The following is a 26,807-nucleotide window of genomic DNA, read 5'->3' as shown; positions in this document are numbered from 1 at the left end:
CAATTGTATGTATTGAGCTGTACTGTACTGTACCCATTCTGCAATCTGTTAATAAACTTTTCAATCAATCAATCAATCAACTACCGCGGCGCGACAACCAGGAAACACAGCAGCCTAGCGTCAACACAGCGGCCTTTGCCGCGGGGCGTGGCCGCGCCTGGTCACGTGGCCGTCGCGGCCAATCAGGCCTACCCCGGAAGTAGGAACGGTTGCGGAACAGTAACAGGCTATGGATGGTAACAGGCGTCCTGCCTTCCCTCTCGTCTACTTCCGTCGCTGCTCTCTGACGCTGTCTGCGTCACTTCCCGTCCCGTGTCTCCCTCTGTTTGGCAGCCGGCGACTAACACATGTGAGTGTCATATTAAATAAATATTAGGTTTGTTTACACAGTTGTATTTTGTAATATGCAGTGGTATATATTCTCGAATAGGAACCCCGCCATTCAGGAACATATCCATAAAAGTTGTTCCGAAATTGGGCTAACGTGACATTAGCGACAGCCTAATGACTGTTTTAACCGGCTAGAATAACTTAGCCTGCTAGCTAACAACAAGGAGGCGTCATTACTGTTATGTTGCTGCTGGCAGAGTGACAGAGCTTCTCTCACGTCTGAAAGCACAATGTTTGTGCACCTTTATGATCAATTGAAAATGGGGGACCCTGATGTAAACAAGACGAAAGTCTTTCTCTGGTCTGCACCCCCTTAACAATTGTATGTATTGAGCTGTACTGTATAAAAAAATTGCTTCATTTATCTATTTATTTAACTGTATTAAAGAATATAAAACGGATTGGCCATAATTGACTGAGCAAACTAATGCTTACTGCTGTGATTGATTGATTGATTGAAAACTTTATTAACAGATTGCAGAATGGGTACAATACAGTACAGCTCAATACACACAATTGTTAAGGGGATGCAGACCAGAGAAAGACTTTCGTCTTGTTTACATCAGGGTCCCCCATTTTCAATTCATCAGGACATATATGACATACATGACATACAGATAGTCAGTACCCTACTAATAACACTTAAGTAAATCTGAAGATTATTATATAGCAGATGCCTTGGAGGATAAGTCGTGGACAACTGTAGCATGTGCTTGTTTATACATAACCCCTTTCATGACTGTGATGCTTGAATACAGGGGCAGGGCTTGCATCACAGTCATGGAAGGGGAGCCCTAGTTTATACAGAGCTGGTGGCAGGGTTTCCGTTAGAAAAAATTGTTGCCGGTCTCCGTGACCTGCAAGATTTCAATCTACCGGACAAATGAGATTAATTCCGGTCATAGTTTATTGAGCTTTAAAACAATTGATAGGCAGGCTATATAAAGAATGTCATGTAGATTTATAATATTATTACTTAAAACTAGACTACTTTTGCGTATACAGTCATTAATATATTCCAAATAAAATAAGTCCCTCGATACTCCGTGCTGCTGCTGACTTGAAATAAAATAGACCGTGTATGTGGGCAGTCGGTCCGACACTAAACAGCAGTCTGTTATAATCACATTTTTATGAGCTAACAAATTCCGTTATATTGGACATTTGTATTAATTATATCAAGCGAAGAACTGAGAAATTTGGCAGAGAGACGGCAACATTATCGTGGGTTTGCGTGATGTATATCTCCACCTCCCAACGACTTGGTGCTGGTCATAATGTCCGGTGAAAACAACTCCCTCCAAGCACAACTTGACCACCCGAACCGTACCAAAACAGGCCAAAATTAAATAGCCCATGCGACGAACGATTCATTACATTCGTTTCATCGTTGCTCCACCAAGCAGCCGGTCCAACAATATCAGCGCGAGCCGGCCGCAGTTAGTTTGCAAGAAGCATCCAGCTGCAGGCCCGCAGAGCAGCTTTCCAGGTCTGGGGACCGCACTGTGCCAGCAAAGCTGGTGGGTTCTGTGGGTCTGCAGCTGCATGCCTTCCGCAAATCCAGCAGCAAGCTCTCACTGACACAGCGTCGTCATTACCAGACCGGCTGCTTGGCGATGCAACGACAACAAACGCAATGATTGTTTCGTTCATCGCATAGGCCACCCAACTCCAGCCCATCCAAATACAATTCAAATAATCAAACTGTGCCCAGAGGGAACTATTTTCACCGGACACTATGACCGGAGAGATTAAATTTGTCGGACTTCAACAGATTTTGCCAGTCAAATACCGGTAATTACCGGCTAACGGAAACGCTGGCTGGTGGTATGACTTGCTGGCTGAAATACGGAATGAATGAAACACTTTATTTAACAGATTGCAGAATGTGTACAATACAGTACGGCTCAATACACACAATTGTTAAGGGGATGCAGACCAGAGAAAGACGTTTGTCTTGTTTACATCAGGGTCCCCCTAATGACGAGAGGGATGAATGAATGAATGAATGAAAACTTTATTAACAGATTGCAGAATGGGTACAGTACAGTACAGCTCAATACTACTGGGAACTAGGTAGCGGGCTATATTACTTTTAACATGAGCTTAAACCCAGTGTTCTCGACAACGGAGTATGGTCGCAGATCTGCTGTTATAAAAACACATATGGCGCTTGTTATTGCTTTGGCCCGGTGTGAATTAATAGCGAGATGCTGCTTGAATGCAACGGATTGCAACGGGGAGCTGGGTTTGCACTAGGATATGTTTCTTCCGTGTAGTACCAGACAGTGATATTCACATTTGCGTGATGCCGTTTCAAATGCGTGATACAGTTCGCAATAAAGTTGAACAATAACTGGCTTGTCAGTTAGTATTGACTCGCCATACTAAGGCTAATATGCTATGCTGAATTACAGCTCTCGTTCAGTGTAGCTGCGCGCTGCGTGGAATGAACAAACAACATCCGGTTATGCACGTTATATTAGGGCCGGGGGGATTTAAGTTCAGCAAAAAAAGGTTCCATACCGTTGCAATCGCTCGGTGCACAGCCCGTACTGTACCGGAGGACCACATTGAGGCGGTACAGTACGTATCCGCGTACCGTTACACCCCTACTGCCCATTATTTCATTTAGAGTATTCCATAATAATTTACTGACATTTTTTATATAATTAAACCTATTTTCATAATACAATTTCTTCTTTTTATTACATTTTGTAACAACATTTCCTAATTTACAATATACCTCCCAGTCTGATTTATAACCTGATGTATTTGCTATTAATTTAGCTCGATTACGTTCTATCATATATTCTTTTAGTTCATCATCCAACCATGGTGTTCTGACTCTTCTGACGGTAAACTTTCTCACTGGTGCATGTTTGTCAACAAGTGGCATAAAATGGTATCAAATTCCCATAGAGATTTTTCAGGATTTTTTTTCCCTCAACACCTTTGACCAACATAGATTTTTAACATCCTTCACAAAGCTGTCTTTATTAAAAATGTTATACAATCTTTTGTAAATTATTGAACAGTACTGAACAGATAGACTAAACAACATAGATTGAAGCCTGCATTTCTATACCAGGGTGCTTTGCCTACCGGTTTGCTGTGGAAAGAGCCGGCAAGTTGAGTTTTACGGCTTTCAGGTGTGGAGGAATTTTGTCATGTGTTGAGTCGGCGGCGATTTTGGAGACTGGGAAAATACAGTTTTCTTACCTTGTAGTAGTGACGTGAATATTTCGTTAGTTTAGGAAAATAGCTTTTAGGATCACTTCTGTAAAGAAAGACTTCGCTGTGGAAGAGAAATAAACCATTTGGATGTCTTTGTTGCTCGAACCCAGCGTCTCCTGTGTTAGTGGCGAGCGCCTTGCCCACTGCGCCAATCAGCCGCCCTCTGTACAATATATTTGATGCTCTGCGAAGCTCATTTAGTGATTTTAGTGGTGTTTGATGCCTCGGTGCTCTACTGAGCTATTGAGAAGGTCCTTTGTTCCTGCTGCGGTTAAATCCTTTAACGAACACCACTAGCTCTGTGTTGAGAGGCTCTCTTCTTTTATTTTTACTGTTATGTAACTTGTACTGTATGTTATTGTTTCTTGTTTGTGTATTTGCTCTGGTGGCAAACCATGTTTCCCCTTGGGGATTAAGAATAAACCATACCATACCATACCATACCACAGATGTTTACTTTCTCTCTGCTCTATAGTTGACATGGTGGAGCCGGTTCCTGAGTCCATCAACTTTCCCTCCGAGGAGGAGAAGATTCTGAAGTTCTGGAAGGAGAACGACTGCTTCCAGGAGTGTCTCAAACAGTCCAAGAACAGGCCCAAGTAGGTCTACAGTCTACACACTTTTATTCTGCTTCAAACAGGCCCAAGTAGGTCTACAGTCGACACACTTTATTCTGATTCAAACAGGCCCAAGTAGGTCTACAGTCGACACACTTTATTCTGATTCAAACAGGCCCAAGTAGGTCTACAGTCGACACACTTTATTCTGATTCAAACAGGCCCAAGTAGGTCTACAGTCGACACACTTTATTCTGATTCAAACAGGCCCAAGTAGGTCTACAGTCGACACACTTTATTCTGATTCAAACAGGCCCAAGTACAGTAAGTCCAAACCAGTTATAGACCGATTAAATGTTTACATAGACAGATTAAAGCTACAGTACCCAGTCACCCACCTCTGCCAACGTGGCCTTGAGCAAGACACTGCTCACACAGAGAGCTACTGTTTACAGGTGCACCTCAATACATTTGAATATCCAGGAAAAGTTTATTTATTTCAGTAATTAAATTCTAAAAGTGAAAATCATATATTATATAGATTCATTACACACACAGAGTGAAATAATTCAAGCCTTTATTTCTTGAAAATCTGATTATGTCTTACAGCTAATGTAAACCCAAAATTCAGTATCTGAGAACATTTGAATATTACATTATATATATATATATATTACAGAAATGTCGGCCTACTGAAGTATATGCACTCAATACTTGGCCGGGCCTCCTTTTGCATCAATCAACGCAGCCTGGAGTTAGCCGATATATGTCCTCAATATTCAAATGTATTGAGATGCACCTGTGTTATACAGGCTGTATATGCGTTTACCAGTTTGTATTCAATGTCTCTTTCAACCAAGAGAAGGAAAGTATAATTTAACCCTTTCACTGCCACACGGCAGCCGGTTAACCCTTTCACTGCGACAACACAGAAGGTTAGCCCTTTTACTATCACACTTAGTCCGCGGAGCTAATGATGCTAATGATGGAGCATCACCGTCGGTTGTGCGATAGTAAAGGGCTAACCTTCTCTGTCGTGTGGCAGTGAAACGGTTAAGAGGGTTATATGTTCTTAAAACATGTAAAAAGGTAAGAACTAATGTAAAAGCTAGATGTGTTTCAATTTTGGGAGTTAAATTGTGGAACAGCCTGAGTGACGGGTGGAAGTTGTGCACCTCTCAGGGGAGATTTAAAAAGGCCCTGAAGGATAAAATAATCCAGGAGTACAGTTTTGAGTAAAACATCAAACATTTGTTTTTTTCTTTCAAAAAATTATATCTTGCAGCATATTTAAAGTTTTTCTTTCTTATATGGTATTTCGTTTTTAAGAATTTGTAAAGGATAGGCAAAAAATAAGCATGTGCTTCAGCCTATTCCTTTTTTTCGGTCGTTGATTTTGTGTGTCGAGCTTGCCTTGAATATATATATATATGTACATTTGTGATATTTTTTTCTTTCTTTCTTCTTTTCCTTCTGTAAGTCCACACGGGGGTGTGTTTGATCCGTCTGTAAACAAGACCGAAAAATAAACTTCATTCATTCAAGAATTTAGGAGGTTTATGTGGAAAAAGGACAAATCTCCATTGCGCCGTGTGTGAATTGACAACGAGTCGCCTTCTTCTACTAAATGCTCCCCCCCCCCCCCCCCCCCCCCCCCCCCCTCCAGGTACACCTTCTACGACGGGCCTCCCTTCGCCACGGGGCTGCCCCACTATGGCCACATCCTGGCCGGCACCATTAAGGACATCGTCACGCGCTTCGCTCACCAGAGCGGCTTCCACGTGGACCGACGCTTCGGCTGGGACTGCCACGGTCTGCCCGTGGTAAGCTGTCTGTTTATACTACCGTCTGTAGTTCACTAGAGGTCTGCTCTGTGTCTGTAGTTCACTAGAGACCTCCTCTGTGTCTGTAGTTCACTAGAGGTCTCCTCTGTCTGTAGTTCACTAGAGACCTCCTCTGTGTCTGTAGTTCACTAGAGGTCTCCTCTGTGTCTGTAGTTCACTAGAGGTCTGCTCTGTGTCTGTAGTTCACTAGAGGTCTGCTCTGTGTCTGTAGTTCACTAGAGGTCTGCTCTGTGTCTGTAGTTCACTAGAGGTCTCCTCTGTGTCTGTAGTTCACTAGAGGTCTGCTCTGTGTCTGTAGTTCACTAGAGGTCTGCTCTGTGTCTGTAGTTCACTAGAGGTCTGCTCTGTGTCTGTAGTTCACTAGAGGTCTGCTCTGTGTCTGTAGTTCACTAGAGGTCTGCTCTGTGTCTGTAGTTCACTAGAGGTCTCCTCTGTGTCTGTAGTTCACTAGAGGTCTGCTCTGTGTCTGTAGTTCACTAGAGGTCTGCTCTCCTCTGTGTCTGTAGTTCACTAGAGGTCTGCTCTGTGTCTGTAGTTCACTAGAGGTCTGCTCTGTGTCTGTAGTTCACTAGAGGTCTCCTCTGTGTCTGTAGTTCACTAGAGGTCTGCTCTGTGTCTGTAGTTCACTAGAGGTCTGCTCTGTGTCTGTAGTTCACTAGAGGTCTGCTCTCCTCTGTGTCTGTAGTTCACTAGAGGTCTCCTCTGTGTCTGTAGTTCACTAGAGGTCTGCTCTGTCTGTAGTTCACTAGATGTCTGCTCTCCTCTGTGTCTGTAGTTCACTAGAGGTCTGCTCTGTGTCTGTAGTTCACTAGAGGTCTCCTCTGTGTCTGTAGTTCACTAGAGGTCTGCTCTGTGTCTGTAGTTCACTAGAGGTCTGCTCTGTGTCTGTAGTTCACTAGAGGTCTGCTCTGTGTCTGTAGTTCACTAGAGGTCTGCTCTGTGTCTGTAGTTCACTAGAGACCTGCTCTGTGTCTGTAGTTCACTAGAGACCTGCTCTGTGTCTGTAGTTCACTAGAGGTCTGCTCTGTGTCTGTAGTTCACTAGAGGTCTGCTCTGTGTCTGTAGTTCACTAGAGGTCTGCTCTGTGTCTGTAGTTCACTAGAGACCTGCTCTGTGTCTGTAGTTCACTAGAGGTCTGCTCTGTGTCTGTAGTTCACTAGAGACCTGCTCTGTGTCTGTAGTTCACTAGAGACCTGCTCTGTGTCTGTAGTTCACTAGAGGTCTCCTGTGTCTGTAGTTCACTAGAGGTCTGCTCTGTGTCTAGTTCACTAGAGACCTGCTCTGTGTCTGTAGTTCACTAGAGACCTGCTCTGTGTCTGTAGTTCACTAGAGGTCTCCTCTGTGTCTGTAGTTCACTAGAGGTCTCCTCTGTGTCTGTAGTTCACTAGAGGTCTGCTCTCTGTGTCTGTAGTTCACTAGAGGTCTCCTCTGTGTCTGTAGTTCACTAGAGGTCTGCTCTCCTCTGTGTCTGTAGTTCACTAGAGGTCTGCTCTGTGTCTGTAGTTCACTAGAAGTCTGCTCTGTGTCTGTAGTTCACTAGAGGTCTGCTCTGTGTCTGTAGTTCACTAGAGGTCTGCTCTGTGTCTGTAGTTCACTAGAAGTCTGCTCTGTGTCTGTAGTTCACTAGAGGTCTGCTCTGTGTCTGTAGTTCACTAGAGGTCTGCTCTGTGTCTGTAGTTCACTAGAGGTCTGCTCTGTGTCTGTAGTTCACTAGAGGTCTGCTCTGTGTCTGTAGTTCACTAGAGGTCTGCTCTGTGTCTGTAGTTCACTAGAGGTCTGCTCTCTGTGTCTGTAGTTCACTAGAGGTCTGCTCTGTGTCTGTAGTTCACTAGAGGTCTCCTCTGTGTCTGTAGTTCACTAGAGGTCTGCTCTGTGTCTGTAGTTCACTAGAGGTCTGCTCTGTGTCTGTAGTTCACTAGAGGTCTGCTCTGTGTCTGTAGTTCACTAGAGGTCTGCTCTGTGTCTGTAGTTCACTAGAGGTCTCCTCTGTGTCTGTAGTTCACTAGAGGTCTGCTCTGTGTCTGTAGTTCACTAGAGGTCTGCTCTCTGTGTCTGTAGTTCACTAGAGGTCTGCTCTCCTCTGTGTCTGTAGTTCACTAGAGGTCTGCTCTGTGTCTGTAGTTCACTAGAGGTCTCCTCTGTGTCTGTAGTTCACTAGAGGTCTGCTCTGTGTCTGTAGTTCACTAGAGGTCTGCTCTGTGTCTGTAGTTCACCAGAGGTCTGCTCTCCTGTGTGTCTGTAGTTCACTAGATGTCTGCTCTGTGTCTGTAGTTCACTAGAGGTCTGCTCTGTGTCTGTAGTTCACTAGAGGTCTGCTCTGTGTCTGTAGTTTACTAGAGGTCTGCTCTCCTCTGTGTCTGTAGTTCACTAGAGGTCTGCTCTCCTCTGTGTCTGTAGTTCACTAGAGGTCTGCTCTCCTCTGTGTCTGTAGTTCACTAGAGGTCTGCTCTGTGTCTGTAGTTCACTAGAGGTCTGCTCTGTGTCTGTAGTTCACTAGAGGTCTGCTCTCCTCTGTGTCTGTAGTTCACTAGAGGGCTGCTCTCCTCTGTGTCTGTAGTTCACTAGAGGTCTCCTCTGTGTCTGTAGTTCACTAGAGGTCTGCTCTCCTCTGTGTCTGTAGTTCACTAGAGGTCTGCTCTGTGTCTGTAGTTCACTAGAGGTCTGCTCTCTGTCTGTAGTTCACTAGAGACCTGCTCTGTGTCTGTAGTTCACTAGAGGTCTGCTCTGTGTCTGTAGTTCACTAGAGGTCTGCTCTGTGTCTGTAGTTCACTAGAGGTCTGTTCTGTGTCTGTAGTTCACTAGAGGTCTGCTCTGTGTCTGTAGTTCACTAGAGGTCTGCTCTGTGTCTGTAGTTCACTAGAGGTCTGCTCTGTGTCTGTAGTTCACTAGAGGTCTGCTCTGTGTCTGTAGTTCACTAGAGGTCTCCTCTGTGTCTGTAGTTCACTAGAGGTCTGCTCTCCTCTGTGTCTAGTTCACTAGAGGTCTGCTCTCCTCTGTGTCTGTAGTTCACTAGAGGTCTGCTCTCCTCTGTGTCTGTAGTTCACTAGAGGTCTCCTCTGTGTCTGTAGTTCACTAGAGGTCTGCTCTGTGTCTGTAGTTCACTAGAGGTCTGCTCTGTGTCTGTAGTTCACTAGAGGTCTGCTCTGTGTCTGTAGTTCACTAGAGGTCTGCTCTGTGTCTGTAGTTCACTAGAGGTCTCCTCTGTGTCTGTAGTTCACTAGAGGTCTGCTCTGTGTCTGTAGTTCACTAGAGGTCTCCTCTGTCTGTAGTTCACTAGAGGTCTGCTCTGTGTCTGTAGTTCACTAGAGGTCTGCTCTGTGTCTGTAGTTCACTAGAGGTCTGCTCTGTGTCTGTAGTTCACTAGAGGTCTCCTCTGTCTGTAGTTCACTAGAGGTCTCCTCTGTGTCTGTAGTTCACTAGAGGTCTGCTCTGTGTCTGTAGTTCACTAGAGGTCTGCTCTGTGTCTGTAGTTCACTAGAGGTCTGCTCTGTGTCTGTAGTTCACTAGAGCTCTCCTCTGTGTCTGTAGTTCACTAGAGCTCTCCTCTGTGTCTGTAGTTCACTAGAGACCTGCTCTGTGTCTGTAGTTCACTAGAGGTCTCCTCTGTCTGTAGTTCACTAGAGGTCTGCTCTGTGTCTGTAGTTCACTAGAGGTCTGCTCTGTGTCTGTAGTTCACTAGAGGTCTCCTCTGTGTCTGTAGTTCACTAGAGGTCTCCTCTGTGTCTGTAGTTCACTAGAGGTCTGCTCTGTGTCTGTAGTTCACTAGAGGTCTGCTCTGTGTCTGTAGTTCACTAGAGGTCTGCTCTGTGTCTGTAGTTCACTAGAGGTCTGCTCTGTGTCTGTAGTTCACTAGAGGTCTGCTCTCTGTCTGTAGTTCACTAGAGGTCTGCTCTGTGTCTGTAGTTCACTAGAGGTCTGCTCTGTGTCTGTAGTTCACTAGAGGTCTCCTCTGTGTCTGTAGTTCACTAGAGGTCTCCTCTGTGTCTGTAGTTCACTAGAGGTCTGCTCTGTGTCTGTAGTTCACTAGAGGTCTGCTCTGTGTCTGTAGTTCACTAGAGGTCTGCTCCTCTGTGTCTGTAGTTCACTAGAGGTCTGCTCTCCTCTGTGTCTGTAGTTCACTAGAGGTCTGCTCTCCTGTGTCTGTAGTTCACTAGAGGTCTGCTCTCCTCTGTGTCTGTAGTTCACTAGAGGTCTGCTCTCCTCTGTGTCTGTAGTTCACTAGAGGTCTGCTCTCCTCTGTGTCTGTAGTTCACTAGAGGTCTGCTCTCCTCTGTGTCTGTAGTTCACTAGAGGTCTCCTCTGTGTCTGTAGTTCACTAGAGGTCTCCTCTGTGTCTGTAGTTCACTAGAGGTCTGCTCTCCTCTGTGTCTGTAGTTCACTAGAGGTCTGCTCTCCTCTGTGTCTGTAGTCTGTAGTTCACTAGAGGTCTGCTCTCCTCTGTCTGTAGTTCACTCCGGCTAACTGTATTCTTCTCACGTGTGTTTCAGGAGTACGAGATCGATAAGGCTCTGGACATTAAGGGACCCGCGGACGTGGCCAAGATGGGCATCGCTGAGTACAACCGACAGTGCAGGGATATAGTCATGAGATACTCCAACGAATGGGAGGTGAGTCGGTGTTTAAAAAGATAAGAGGGGGGGTAGTTCCTATCCACATAGTACAGCTAATGTGTCCTCACATCTACCGTGCCGCCAGGGAAATTCATACAAATGATAAGGTTCTGAAACCACGCGGTCACTGTGCAGTATTAGGGACGTCGTCACGCTGGCCTCTGTATTTTTAAATGGTTGTCTTTGGTTCCTCTAGATCTCCGTGACGAGGATGGGCCGATGGATCGACTTCAAGAACGACTATAAGACTCTGTACCCCTGGTTCATGGAGACCGTCTGGTAAGGAGCCCACAAAGCTCACTATGATGTCACCCAGGGGCAGTGTTCATTTAGTCAACGAAAATTATGACTAAAATAATGGTCGTCAACGAAGCTTCCCCCCCCCCCCCCCCCCCCGACGAAAACGAGACGAGACGTCACGTTAATGGAGATCATGTGACACTAACGTGGCGAAATTATTCACGCTACGTCGTTGACTGAAAACGACGAGACAAAATGTAGTTTGCAAAATAAAATCTTGCTAAAAGTTTATTCAAGTTCAATTTTACTTGCTACTTGCTAGCTAACAGGAACTCTTGCAGACAGGAAAGTAACAAACATAATTGTCCGTGCGGAACCCTTATCCCCAACACATCGTTCCGTGGGTGTGTGTCGCTCTAGTTGTATGGTCTTAGGGGCACCACTGTTATGCTGGCGGTGTTGTTTCCCCCCGGGAGATGTGGGAGGACGGACCGCCTGTTACGTTGTTGTTGTGAAGCTAGCGCATTAGCAGGTAGGCAGCGGTGTTGTGTATGAGAAGGGAATTATCAACCTGTAAAACCCCATATTGAGCTGGAAATAAAGCACCATACAGAAAAGGAAACTCCTCTTTCTTCCCTACATTACTGCATGACGGATCGCTACATTATATTGATCCACCACAATAGAACACATTAAATAGCTTACATAAGTCTAACCAGCTAGCACTAACCAGTTAGCTTTTTTTGCTCACGCCAACTTATGAGGCTGAGTAACTGAGTGGCGAGACAAAACAAAAAAGACTAAATCGAAACTAAACAAGGTCTCTTTTACCTCCTATATTTATTTCAATCATACATACATTTTTTAGCCACTGTTTATACTGTATATATAGTCTTGTATAGTGTATGAACATTGTGTCCCATATGTTTCTTAAGTTTATAGTGTCCTATATGTTACTTTATGTTTATATTAGATACTTATTTTTTTTTAAATACACCGTGGGAAGGGGGGAAACGTAATTTAATTTCTCTGTATGGTCTTGCACATTATGAGAAGCGACAATAAAGCTGACTTTGACTTTGATCACAAACCTTAGTATCTTACACCTCACCATGTGGCATACAAAAAAAAATCAAAAACATCTTAATTCTCGTCTGTGAATCTGATCCCAGGTCTGTTTGTGTGTGTTCTCAGGTGGGTGTTTAGGCAGCTATATGACAAGGGGCTGGTGTACCGGGGGGTGAAGGTCATGCCTTTCTCCACCGCCTGCAACACCCCGCTGTCCAACTTCGAGTCCAATCAGAACTACAAGGTACATGTTATTCATATTCATCAGAACTACAAGGTACATGTTATTCATGTTAATCAGAACTACAAGGTACATGTTATTCATATTAATCAGAACTACAAGGTACATGTTATTCATATTAATCAGAACTACAAGGTACATGTTATTCATGTCCATCAGAACTACAAGGTACATGTTATTCATCTTAATCAGAACTACAAGGTGCATGTTATTCATGTTAATCAGAACTACAAGGTACATGTTATTCATCTTAATCAGAACTACAAGGTACATGTTATTCATATTAATCAGAACTACAAGGTACATGTTATTCATCTTAATCAGAACTACAAGGTACATGTTATTCATATTAATCAGAACTACAAGGTACATGTTATTCATCTTAATCAGAACTACAAGGTACATGTTATTCTTTTTAATCAGAACTACAAGGTACATGTTATTCATGTTAATCAGAACTACAAGGTACATGTTATTCATCTTAATCAGAACTACAAGGTACATGTTATTCATCTTAATCAGAACTACAAGGTACATGTTATTCATGTCCATCAGAACTACAAGGTACATGTTATTCATATTAATCAGAACTACAAGGTGCATGTTATTAATCTTAATCAGAACTACAAGGTACATGTTATTCATATTAATCAGAACTACAAGGTACATGTTATTCATGTTCATCTGAACTACAAGGTACATGTTATTCACCTTAATCAGAACTACAAGGTACATGTTATTCATGTTCATCTGAACTACAAGGTACATGTTATTCATATTAATCAGAACTACAAGGTACATGTTATTCACCTTAATCAGAACTACAAGGTGCATGTTATTCATATTAATCAGAACTACAAGGTACATGTTATTCATGTTCATCTGAACTACAAGGTGCATGTTATTCATATTAATCAGAACTACAAGGTACATGTTATTCATGTTCATCTGAACTACAAGGTACATGTTATTCACCTTAATCAGAACTACAAGGGACATGTTATTCATGTTCATCTGAACTACAAGGTACATGTTATTCACCTTAATCAGAACTACAAGGTGCATGTTATTCATCTTAATCAGAACTACAAGGTACATGTTATTCATCTTAATCAGAACTACAAGGTGCATGTTATTCATATTAATCAGAACTACAAGGTACATGCTATTCATATTCATCAGAACTACAAGGTGCATGTTATTCATATTAATCAGAACTACAAGGTGCATGTTATTCATATTAATCAGAACTACAAGGTACATGTTATTCACCTTAATCAGAACTACAAGGGACATGTTATTCATGTTCATCTGAACTACAAGGTACATGTTATTCACCTTAATCAGAACTACAAGGTGCATGTTATTCATCTTAATCAGAACTACAAGGTACATGTTATTCATGTTCATCAGAACTACAAGGTGCATGTTATTCATGTCCATCAGAACTACAAGGTACATGTTATTCATATTAATCAGAACTACAAGGTACATGTTATTCATATTAATCAGAACTACAAGGTGCATGTTATTCATATTAATCAGAACTACAAGGTACATGTTATTCATCTTAATCAGAACTACAAGGTACATGTTATTCATCTTAATCAGAACTACAAGGTGCATGTTATTCATCTTAATCAGAACTACAAGGTGCATGTTATTCATCTTAATCAGAACTACAAGGTACATGTTATTCATCTTAATCAGAACTACAAGGTACATGTTATTCATCTTAATCAGAACTACAAGGTACATGTTATTCATCTTAATCAGAACTACAAGGTACATGTTATTCATCTTAATCAGAACTACAAGGTGCATGTTATTCATCTTAATCAGAACTACAAGGTACATGTTATTCATGTCCATCAGAACTACAAGGTGCATGTTATTCATCTTAATCAGAACTACAAGGTACATGTTATTCATGTCCATCAGAACTACAAGGTACATGTTATTCATCTTAATCAGAACTACAAGGTACATGTTATTCATGTCCATCAGAACTACAAGGTACATGTTATTCATGTCCATCAGAACTACAAGGTACATGTTATTCATATTCATCAGAACTACAAGGGACATGTTATTCATCTTAATCAGAACTACAAGGTACATGTTATTCATCTTAATCAGAACTACAAGGTACATGTTATTCATCTTAATCTGAACTACAAGGTACATGTTATTCATCTTAATCAGAACTACAAGGTACATGTTATTCATATTCATCAGAACTACAAGGTACATGTTATTCATGTCCATCAGAACTACAAGGTACATGTTATTCATATTCATCAGAACTACAAGGGACATGTTATTCATATTCATCAGAACTACAAGGTACATGTTATTCATATTCATCAGAACTACAAGGTACATGTTATTCATATTCATCAGAACTACAAGGTACATGTTATTCATATTCATCAGAACTACAAGGTACATGTTATTCATCTTAATCAGAACTACAAGGTACATGTTATTCATCTTAATCAGAACTACAAGGTACATGTTATTCATCTTAATCAGAACTACAAGGTACATGTTATTCATGTCCATCAGAACTACAAGGTACATGTTATTCATATTAATCAGAACTACAAGGTACATGTTATTCATCTTAATCAGAACTACAAGGTACATGTTATTCATCTTAATCAGAACTACAAGGTACATGTTATTCATCTTAATCAGAACTACAAGGTACATGTTATTCATCTTAATCAGAACTACAAGGTACATGTTATTCATGTTAATCAGAACTACAAGGTACATGTTATTCATGTCCATCAGAACTACAAGGTACATGTTATTCATATTCATCAGAACTACAAGGTGCATGTTATTCATATTCATCAGAACTACAAGGTAGGGCTGGGCGATATGGCCAAAAACGTTATCGCGATAAAATTATAAAATTATTTTCATATAACTCGATATCGATAATTATCGTCGATATAATTTCTGTCAAGTTTAATTAACTTCTTATGCCCGGCGCCGATGGACGGGCTATTAATAGACTTGTTTTGCTGCTGCGAATGTCTCGAGTTGATGTCGTCATCAGTCCACGCAGTTCTTCTACGCACCAGTGCATAGATTATTATATTCCACCAGGGGGCAACCTACCGCCACTGGATCATTATGCATTATAAGAATGGAACTAACAGTTAGCCAGAGCAAGCGGTGTATCCCATGACAATGTACTAACTATCACCCTAAAATACTCCCTTCCGCCCCAATACATTGCAACGACGTCCACCGCATACCCACACTACTCTAACCGTGGCCTCAGAATTCACGCCACACACCCACTCCGCACGTAAACTATAAAATAGCGGCGTGCAAGCTAATGATCCTAGCCAGCCTTGTTTACTACCCAGAGGTGCACCGCGTGTCTCCTTCGCTGTCGCCATCTCCTTCACTGATTGGTTGTTAGTGCGTGTGCTCATATCCAAGCTTGGAAAATCGATATATCGAAACTTTGCGACCACGTTTCATGTTTATTTCGAGGAAATAATTTATCGCGATAGTTATCGTTTTATCGCCCAGCCCTACTACAAGGTACATGTTATTCATGTCCATCAGAACTACAAGGTACATGTTATTCATGTCCATCAGAACTACAAGGTACATGTTATTCATGTCCATCAGAACTACAAGGTACATGTTATTCATGTCCATCAGAACTACAAGGTACATGTTATTCATATTAATCAGAACTACAAGGTACATGTTATTCATGTTAATCAGAACTACAAGGTACATGTTATTAATCTTAATCAGAACTACAAGGTACATGTTATTCATGTTAATCAGAACTACAAGGTACATGTTATTCATATTAATCAGAACTACAAGGTGCATGTTATTCATGTTAATCAGAACTACAAGGTACATGTTATTAATCTTAATCAGAACTACAAGGTACATGTTATTCATGTTAATCAGAACTACAAGGTACATGTTATTCATGTTAATCAGAACTACAAGGTACATGTTATTCATGTTAATCAGAACTACAAGGTGCATGTTATTCATATTAATCAGAACTACAAGGTACATGTTATTCATCTTAATCAGAACTACAAGTTGCATGTTATTCATCTTAATCAGAACTACAAGGTGCATGTTATTCATATTAATCAGAACTACAAGGTACATGTTATTCATCTTAATCAGAACTACAAGGTGCATGTTATTCATGTTAATCAGAACTACAAGGTACATGTTATTCATATTAATCAGAACTACAAGGTGCATGTTATTCATATTAATCAGAACTACAAGGTACATGTTATTCATGTTAATCAGAACTACAAGGTACATGTTATTCATATTAATCAGAACTACAAGGTACATGTTATTCATCTTAATCAGAACTACAAGGTGCATGTTATTCATGTCCATCAGAACTACAAGGTACATGTTATTCATATTCATCAGAACTACAAGGTGCATGTTATTCATATTCATCAGAACTACAAGGTAGGGCTGGGCGATATGGCCAAAAACGTTATCGCGATAAAATTATAAAACTATTTTCATATAACTCGATATCGATAATTATCGTCGATATAATTTCTGTCAAGTTTAATTAACTTCTTATGCCCGGCGCCGATGGACGGGCTATTAATAGACTTGTTTTGCTGCTGCGAATGTCTCGAGTTGATGTCGTCATCAGTCCACGCAGTTCTTCTACGCACCAGTGCATAGATTATTATATTCCACCAGGGGGCAACCTACCGCCACTGGATCATTATGCATTATAAGAATGGAACTAACAGTTAGCCAGAGCAAGCGGTGTATCCCATGACAATGTACTAACTATCACCCTAAAATACTCCCTTCCGCCCCAATACATTGCAACGACGTCCACCGCATACCCACACTACTCTAACCGTGGCCTCAGAATTCACGCCACACACCCACTCCGCACGTAAACTATAAAATAGCGGCGTGCAAGCTAATGATCCTAGCCAGCCTTGTTTACTACCCATAGGTGCACCGCGGGTCTCCTTCGCTGTCGCCATCTCCTTCACTGATTGGTTGTTAGTGCGTGTGCTCATATCCAAGCTTGGAAAATCGATATATCAAAACTTTGCGACCACGTTTCATGTTTATTTCGAGGAAATAATTTATCGCGATAGTTATCGTTTTATCGCCCAGCCCTACTACAAGGTACATGTTATTCATGTCCATCAGAACTACAAGGTACATGTTATTCATGTCCATCAGAACTACAAGGTACATGTTATTCATGTTAATCAGAACTACAAGGTGCATGTTATTCATGTTAATCAGAACTACAAGGTACATGTTATTCATCTTAATCAGAACTACAAGGTACATGTTATTCATGTTAATCAGAACTACAAGGTGCATGTTATTCATGTCTATCAGAACTACAAGGTACATGTTATTAATCTTAATCAGAACTACAAGGTACATGTTATTCATGTTAATCAGAACTACAAGGTACATGTTATTCATGTTCATCTGAACTACAAGGTACATGTTATTCATATTAATCAGAACTACAAGGTACATGTTATTCACCTTAATCAGAACTACAAGGTGCATGTTATTCATATTAATCAGAACTACAAGGTACATGTTATTCATGTTCATCTGAACTACAAGGTGCATGTTATTCATATTAATCAGAACTACAAGGTACATGTTATTCATGTTCATCTGAACTACAAGGTACATGTTATTCACCTTAATCAGAACTACAAGGGACATGTTATTCATGTTCATCTGAACTACAAGGTACATGTTATTCACCTTAATCAGAACTACAAGGTGCATGTTATTCATCTTAATCAGAACTACAAGGTACATGTTATTCATCTTAATCAGAACTACAAGGTGCATGTTATTCATATTAATCAGAACTACAAGGTACATGCTATTCATATTCATCAGAACTACAAGGTGCATGTTATTCATATTAATCAGAACTACAAGGTGCATGTTATTCATATTAATCAGAACTACAAGGTACATGTTATTCACCTTAATCAGAACTACAAGGGACATGTTATTCATGTTCATCTGAACTACAAGGTACATGTTATTCACCTTAATCAGAACTACAAGGTGCATGTTATTCATCTTAATCAGAACTACAAGGTACATGTTATTCATGTTCATCAGAACTACAAGGTGCATGTTATTCATGTCCATCAGAACTACAAGGTACATGTTATTCATATTAATCAGAACTACAAGGTACATGTTATTCATATTAATCAGAACTACAAGGTGCATGTTATTCATATTAATCAGAACTACAAGGTACATGTTATTCATCTTAATCAGAACTACAAGGTACATGTTATTCATCTTAATCAGAACTACAAGGTGCATGTTATTCATCTTAATCAGAACTACAAGGTGCATGTTATTCATCTTAATCAGAACTACAAGGTACATGTTATTCATCTTAATCAGAACTACAAGGTACATGTTATTCATCTTAATCAGAACTACAAGGTACATGTTATTCATCTTAATCAGAACTACAAGGTACATGTTATTCATCTTAATCAGAACTACAAGGTGCATGTTATTCATCTTAATCAGAACTACAAGGTACATGTTATTCATGTCCATCAGAACTACAAGGTGCATGTTATTCATCTTAATCAGAACTACAAGGTACATGTTATTCATGTCCATCAGAACTACAAGGTACATGTTATTCATCTTAATCAGAACTACAAGGTACATGTTATTCATGTCCATCAGAACTACAAGGTACATGTTATTCATGTCCATCAGAACTACAAGGTACATGTTATTCATATTCATCAGAACTACAAGGGACATGTTATTCATCTTAATCAGAACTACAAGGTACATGTTATTCATCTTAATCAGAACTACAAGGTACATGTTATTCATCTTAATCTGAACTACAAGGTACATGTTATTCATCTTAATCAGAACTACAAGGTACATGTTATTCATATTCATCAGAACTACAAGGTACATGTTATTCATGTCCATCAGAACTACAAGGTACATGTTATTCATATTCATCAGAACTACAAGGGACATGTTATTCATATTCATCAGAACTACAAGGTACATGTTATTCATATTCATCAGAACTACAAGGTACATGTTATTCATATTCATCAGAACTACAAGGTACATGTTATTCATATTCATCAGAACTACAAGGTACATGTTATTCATCTTAATCAGAACTACAAGGTACATGTTATTCATCTTAATCAGAACTACAAGGTACATGTTATTCATCTTAATCAGAACTACAAGGTACATGTTATTCATGTCCATCAGAACTACAAGGTACATGTTATTCATATTAATCAGAACTACAAGGTACATGTTATTCATCTTAATCAGAACTACAAGGTACATGTTATTCATCTTAATCAGAACTACAAGGTACATGTTATTCATCTTAATCAGAACTACAAGGTACATGTTATTCATGTTAATCAGAACTACAAGGTACATGTTATTCATGTCCATCAGAACTACAAGGTACATGTTATTCATGTCCATCAGAACTACAAGGTACATGTTATTCATATTCATCAGAACTACAAGGTGCATGTTATTCATATTCATCAGAACTACAAGGTAGGGCTGGGCGATATGGCCAAAAACGTTATCGCGATAAAATTATAAAATTATTTTCATATAACTCGATATCGATAATTATCGTCGATATAATTTCTGTCAAGTTTAATTAACTTCTTATGCCCGGCGCCGATGGACGGGCTATTAATAGACTTGTTTTGCTGCTGCGAATGTCTCGAGTTGATGTCGTCATCAGTCCACGCAGTTCTTCTACGCACCAGTGCATAGATTATTATATTCCACCAGGGGGCAACCTACCGCCACTGGATCATTATGCATTATAAGAATGGAACTAACAGTTAGCCAGAGCAAGCGGTGTATCCCATGACAATGTACTAACTATCACCCTAAAATACTCCCTTCCGCCCCAATACATTGCAACGACGTCCACCGCATACCCACACTACTCTAACCGTGGCCTCAGAATTCACGCCACACACCCACTCCGCACGTAAACTATAAAATAGCGGCGTGCAAGCTAATGATCCTAGCCAGCCTTGTTTACTACCCAGAGGTGCACCGCGTGTCTCCTTCGCTGTCGCCATCTCCTTCACTGATTGGTTGTTAGTGCGTGTGCTCATATCCAAGCTTGGAAAATCGATATATCGAAACTTTGCGACCACGTTTCATGTTTATTTCGAGGAAATAATTTATCGCGATAGTTATCGTTTTATCGCCCAGCCCTACTACAAGGTACATGTTATTCATGTCCATCAGAACTACAAGGTACATGTTATTCATGTCCATCAGAACTACAAGGTACATGTTATTCATGTCCATCAGAACTACAAGGTACATGTTATTCATGTCCATCAGAACTACAAGGTACATGTTATTCATATTAATCAGAACTACAAGGTACATGTTATTCATGTTAATCAGAACTACAAGGTACATGTTATTAATCTTAATCAGAACTACAAGGTACATGTTATTCATGTTAATCAGAACTACAAGGTACATGTTATTCATATTAATCAGAACTACAAGGTGCATGTTATTCATGTTAATCAGAACTACAAGGTACATGTTATTAATCTTAATCAGAACTACAAGGTACATGTTATTCATGTTAATCAGAACTACAAGGTACATGTTATTCATGTTAATCAGAACTACAAGGTACATGTTATTCATGTTAATCAGAACTACAAGGTGCATGTTATTCATATTAATCAGAACTACAAGGTACATGTTATTCATCTTAATCAGAACTACAAGTTGCATGTTATTCATCTTAATCAGAACTACAAGGTGCATGTTATTCATATTAATCAGAACTACAAGGTACATGTTATTCATCTTAATCAGAACTACAAGGTGCATGTTATTCATGTTAATCAGAACTACAAGGTACATGTTATTCATATTAATCAGAACTACAAGGTGCATGTTATTCATATTAATCAGAACTACAAGGTACATGTTATTCATGTTAATCAGAACTACAAGGTACATGTTATTCATATTAATCAGAACTACAAGGTACATGTTATTCATCTTAATCAGAACTACAAGGTGCATGTTATTCATGTCCATCAGAACTACAAGGTACATGTTATTCATATTCATCAGAACTACAAGGTGCATGTTATTCATATTCATCAGAACTACAAGGTAGGGCTGGGCGATATGGCCAAAAACGTTATCGCGATAAAATTATAAAACTATTTTCATATAACTCGATATCGATAATTATCGTCGATATAATTTCTGTCAAGTTTAATTAACTTCTTATGCCCGGCGCCGATGGACGGGCTATTAATAGACTTGTTTTGCTGCTGCGAATGTCTCGAGTTGATGTCGTCATCAGTCCACGCAGTTCTTCTACGCACCAGTGCATAGATTATTATATTCCACCAGGGGGCAACCTACCGCCACTGGATCATTATGCATTATAAGAATGGAACTAACAGTTAGCCAGAGCAAGCGGTGTATCCCATGACAATGTACTAACTATCACCCTAAAATACTCCCTTCCGCCCCAATACATTGCAACGACGTCCACCGCATACCCACACTACTCTAACCGTGGCCTCAGAATTCACGCCACACACCCACTCCGCACGTAAACTATAAAATAGCGGCGTGCAAGCTAATGATCCTAGCCAGCCTTGTTTACTACCCATAGGTGCACCGCGGGTCTCCTTCGCTGTCGCCATCTCCTTCACTGATTGGTTGTTAGTGCGTGTGCTCATATCCAAGCTTGGAAAATCGATATATCAAAACTTTGCGACCACGTTTCATGTTTATTTCGAGGAAATAATTTATCGCGATAGTTATCGTTTTATCGCCCAGCCCTACTACAAGGTACATGTTATTCATGTCCATCAGAACTACAAGGTACATGTTATTCATGTCCATCAGAACTACAAGGTACATGTTATTCATGTTAATCAGAACTACAAGGTGCATGTTATTCATGTTAATCAGAACTACAAGGTACATGTTATTCATCTTAATCAGAACTACAAGGTACATGTTATTCATGTTAATCAGAACTACAAGGTGCATGTTATTCATGTCTATCAGAACTACAAGGTACATGTTATTAATCTTAATCAGAACTACAAGGTACATGTTATTCATGTTAATCAGAACTACAAGGTACATGTTATTCACCTTAATCAGAACTACAAGGTGCATGTTATTCATGTTAATCAGAACTACAAGGTACATGTTATTCATGTTAATCAGAACTACAAGGTACATGTTATTCATCTTAATCAGAACTACAAGGTACATGTTATTCATGTTAATCAGAACTACAAGGTACATGTTATTCATGTTAATCAGAACTACAAGGTACATGTTATTCATGTTAATCAGAACTACAAGGTACATGTTATTCATCTTAATCAGAACTACAAGGTGCATGTTATTCATATTAATCAGAACTACAAGGTGCATGTTATTCATCTTAATCAGAACTACAAGGTACATGTTATTCATATTAATCAGAACTACAAGGTACATGTTATTCATCTTAATCAGAACTACAAGGTACATGTTATTCATCTTAATCAGAACTACAAGGTACATGTTATTCATGTCCATCAGAACTACAAGGTACATGTTATTCATGTTAATCAGAACTACAAGGTGCATGTTATTCATGTCCATCAGAACTACAAGGTACATGTTATTCATGTCCATCAGAACTACAAGGTACATGTTATTCATGTCCATCAGAACTACAAGGTACATGTTATTCATGTCCATCAGAACTACAAGGTACATGTTATTCATCTTAATCAGAACTACAAGGTACATGTTATTAATGTCCACACCGTTTCCATGGTCTGGAGTGGCAACACTGAGCTGATCCAGTATGTCCAGCTTTTGAGGTCTGGATTTCAGGATTCACTACATAGAATAGAATAGAAGTACTTTATAGTACTTTCCAGAGGGAAATCCAGCCCTACAGATCACAATAAACAAGAATTGTTATAAGAATATAAATACAGTCTGGGATATACATCCTGTTGGTTGTGGCTAGCCACAACCTCAGTTGGCTAGCCACAACCTCAGTTAGCTAGCCACAACCTCAGTTAGCTAGCCACAACCTCAGTTAGCTAGCCACAACCTCAGTTGGCTAGCCACAACCTCAGTTAGCTAGCCACAACCTCAGTTAGCTAGCCACAACCTCAGTTGGCTAGCCACAACCTCAGTTAGCTAGCCACAACCTCAGTTGGCTAGCCACAACCTCAGTTGGCTAGCCACAACCTCAGTTGGCTAGCCACAACCTCAGTTGGCTAGCCACAACCTCAGTTAGCTAGCCACAACCTCAGTTGGCTAGCCACAACCTCAGTTGGCTAGCCACAACCTCAGTTGGCTAGCCACAACCTCAGTTGGCTAGCCACAACCTCAGTTAGCTAGCCACAACCTCAGTTAGCTAGCCACAACCTCAGTTAGCTAGCCACAACCTCAGCGTGTCCCTTCCGCATCAATAATAATAATTAACGTTACATTACCTCCGCTCTCTAAACGTGTGAAACGGCAGATTTCTCGAGAAAAGTGTTTTGGTACAGCCAAGATGTCTGGAATGTTTTGGTCCATGTAGCATACCCCAGTTAGCCACAGCGTCCCTATCAATAGTCTATTAACGTTACGCGAAGTGGGCGACGTGTGGCCGGCACAGCTTGGAAATGCACAAACCGTTGTTTTTTTATCTTTTACATAACGCTAAGCTAGCTGTATTCCAACGCAACAAACCTTTCGTGGTAACGCTACTACTATCCATTGAATCCACTGGAAGGTATAATCTAAATGCTTGAATGTTCCCAGAGATTGTAGCGTTAACTTTGTAGCAAAGGCCTGTGTCAAGCTATCGACTTATCGATTTCCAGTCGGATCTTTTTCAAAATAAAGGCTGCAATCTTTTCAGCTTTGCTTGGACGATAATCTATTGTCGTTTTTCTTAAAGCAATATTGTCAGTAGAGGAACGTCAATATCGCCCACGCCTACTGTCTGTCTTCTCTCTGGTCTCCAGGACGTGCAAGATCCGTCCGTGATCGTCAACTTCCCGTTGGTGGACGACGAGGGCGTGGCCCTGATCGCCTGGACAACCACACCCTGGACATTGCCTAGCAACCTGGCCCTCTGTGTCAACGCAGAGCTCCAGTATGTCAAGGTCAAAGGTATGGGACTCGAGACATGTCATGTAAGGTTCCAGCTAGAGGTGTGCATTCATTTTGTATTGATTTCACAGGATGAATCGTTTATAGAGCGAGGTTTCTGTTTGAAAATGGAGTGTCCTCAAAAAACACTCAAGTTCAGTTGCAATGGCGAGTAATGGATTACTCATCCCTACTGATGTACCCAGGGTAGGTTCTTTATAACCTTTATTTACCAGGGTAGGTTCTTTATAACCTTAATTTACCAGGGTAGGTTCTTTATAACCTTAATTTACCAGGGTAGGTTCTTTATAACATTAATTTACCAGGGTAGGTTCTTTATAACCTTAATTTACCAGGGTAGGTTCTTTATAACCTTTATTTACCAGGGTAGGTTCTTTATAACCTTAATTTACCAGGGTAGGTTCTTTATAACATTAATTTACCAGGGTAGGTTCTTTATAACCTTAATTTACCAGGGTAGGTTCTTTATAACATTAATTTATCCAGGGTAGGTTCTTTATAACCTTAATTTACCAGGGTAGGTTCTTTATAACCTTTATTTACCAGGGTAGGTTCTTTATAACCTTTATTTACCAGGGTAGGTTCTGTTTATAGCCTTTATTTACCAGGGTAGGTTCTGTTTATAACCTTTATTTACCAGGGTAGGTTCTGTTTATAACCTGTATTTACCAGGGTAGGTTCTTTATAACCTGTATTTACCAGGGTAGGTTCTGTATAACCTTTATTTACCAGGGTAGGTTCTGTATAACCTTTATTTACCAGGGTAGGTTCTTTATAACCTTAATTTACCAGGGTAGGTTCTTTATAACATTAATTTATCCAGGGTAGGTTCTTTATAACCTTAATTTACCAGGGTAGGTTCTTTATAACCTTTATTTACCAGGGTAGGTTCTTTATAACCTTTATTTACCAGGGTAGGTTCTGTTTATAACCTGTATTTACCAGGGTAGGTTCTGTTTATAACCTGTATTTACCAGGGTAGGTTCTTTATAACCTGTATTTACCAGGGTAGGTTCTGTATAACCTTTATTTACCAGGGTAGGTTCTGTATAACCTTTATTTACCAGGGTAGGTTCTGTATAACCTTTATTTACCAGGGTAGGTTCTTTATAACCTTTATTTACCAGGGTAGGTTCTGTTTATAACCTTTATTTACCAGGGTAGGTTCTTTATAACCTTTATTTACCAGGGTAGGTTCTGTTTATAACCTTTATTTACCAGGGTAGGTTCTGTTTATAACCTTTATTTACCAGGGTAGGTTCTGTATAACCTTTATTTACCAGGGTAGGTTCTTTATAACCTTAATTTACCAGGGTAGGTTCATTATAACCTGTATTTACCAGGGTAGGTTCTTTATAACCTTTATTTACCAGGGTAGGTTCTTTATAACCTTAATTTACCAGGGTAGGTTCTTTATAACCTTTATTTATCCAGGGTAGGTTCTTTATAACCTTAATTTACCAGGGTATGTTCTGTTTATAACCTGTATTTACCAGGGTAGGTTCTTTATAACCTTAATTTACCAGGGTAGGTTCATTATAACCTGTATTTACCAGGGTAGATTCTTTATAACCTTTATTTACCAGGGTAGGTTCTTTATAACCTTTATTTACCAGGGTAGGTTCTGTATAACCTTTATTTACCAGGGTAGGTTCTGTATAACCTTTATTTACCAGGGTAGGTTCTTTATAACCTTTATTTACCAGGATAGGTTCTTTATAACCTGTATTTACCAGGGTAGGTTCTGTTTATAACCTTTATTTACCAGGGTAGGTTCTTTATAACCTTTATTTACCAGGGTAGGTTCTGTTTATAACCTTTATTTAACAGGGTAGGTTCTGTTTATAACCTTTATTTACCAGGGTAGGTTCTTTATAACCTTAATTTACCAGGGTAGGTTCATTATAACCTGTATTTACCAGGGTAGGTTCTTTATAACCTTTATTTACCAGGGTAGGTTCTTTATAACCTTAATTTACCAGGGTAGGTTCATTATAACCTGCATCCTCCTACATCCTGCTACATCCTCCTACATCCTGCTACATCCTCCTACATCCTGCTACATCCTCCTACATCCTGCTACATCCTCCTACATCCTGCTACATCCTGCTACATCCTCCTACATCCTCCTACATCCTCCTACATCCTGCTGCATCCTCCTACATCCTCCTACATCCTGCTGCATCCTCCTACATCCTCCTACATCCTGCTACATCCTGCTACATCCTCCTACATCCTCCTACATCCTGCTACATCCTCCTACATCCTGCTACATCCTCCTACATCCTGCTACATCCTGCTACATCAGCTATTTGCCCGTCAATGTGCGGCTCTTCCATCCATAACAAAAAAT

General features: G+C 40.2%; 1 protein-coding gene across 1 annotated transcript in view; it reads left to right on the top strand.

The window, feature by feature from the left end:
- The first annotated feature begins 219 nt into the window (after positions 1-219).
- The window catches only part of iars1 (isoleucyl-tRNA synthetase 1), a 202,370-nt gene continuing 175,782 nt past the window's right edge, over positions 220-26,807 (top strand). Inside the window, exons 1-7 of the mRNA XM_084315958.1 lie at positions 220-349; positions 4,103-4,226; positions 5,851-6,007; positions 10,516-10,635; positions 10,835-10,917; positions 12,073-12,190; positions 24,307-24,497. Coding sequence (XP_084172084.1) covers positions 4,108-4,226; positions 5,851-6,007; positions 10,516-10,635; positions 10,835-10,917; positions 12,073-12,190; positions 24,307-24,497 — 788 coding nt within the window. The 5' untranslated portion in view covers positions 220-349; positions 4,103-4,107. The remainder of the gene's footprint in view (positions 350-4,102; positions 4,227-5,850; positions 6,008-10,515; positions 10,636-10,834; positions 10,918-12,072; positions 12,191-24,306; positions 24,498-26,807) is intronic.

Source organism: Notolepis coatsorum (assembly GCF_963971535.1).
Source record: "Notolepis coatsorum genome assembly, chromosome: 6".
Lineage (NCBI taxonomy): Eukaryota > Metazoa > Chordata > Actinopteri > Aulopiformes > Paralepididae > Notolepis > Notolepis coatsorum.
The sequence above is the reverse complement of the archived record's forward strand: the minus strand, read 5'-3'. Positions and strand labels throughout refer to the sequence as shown.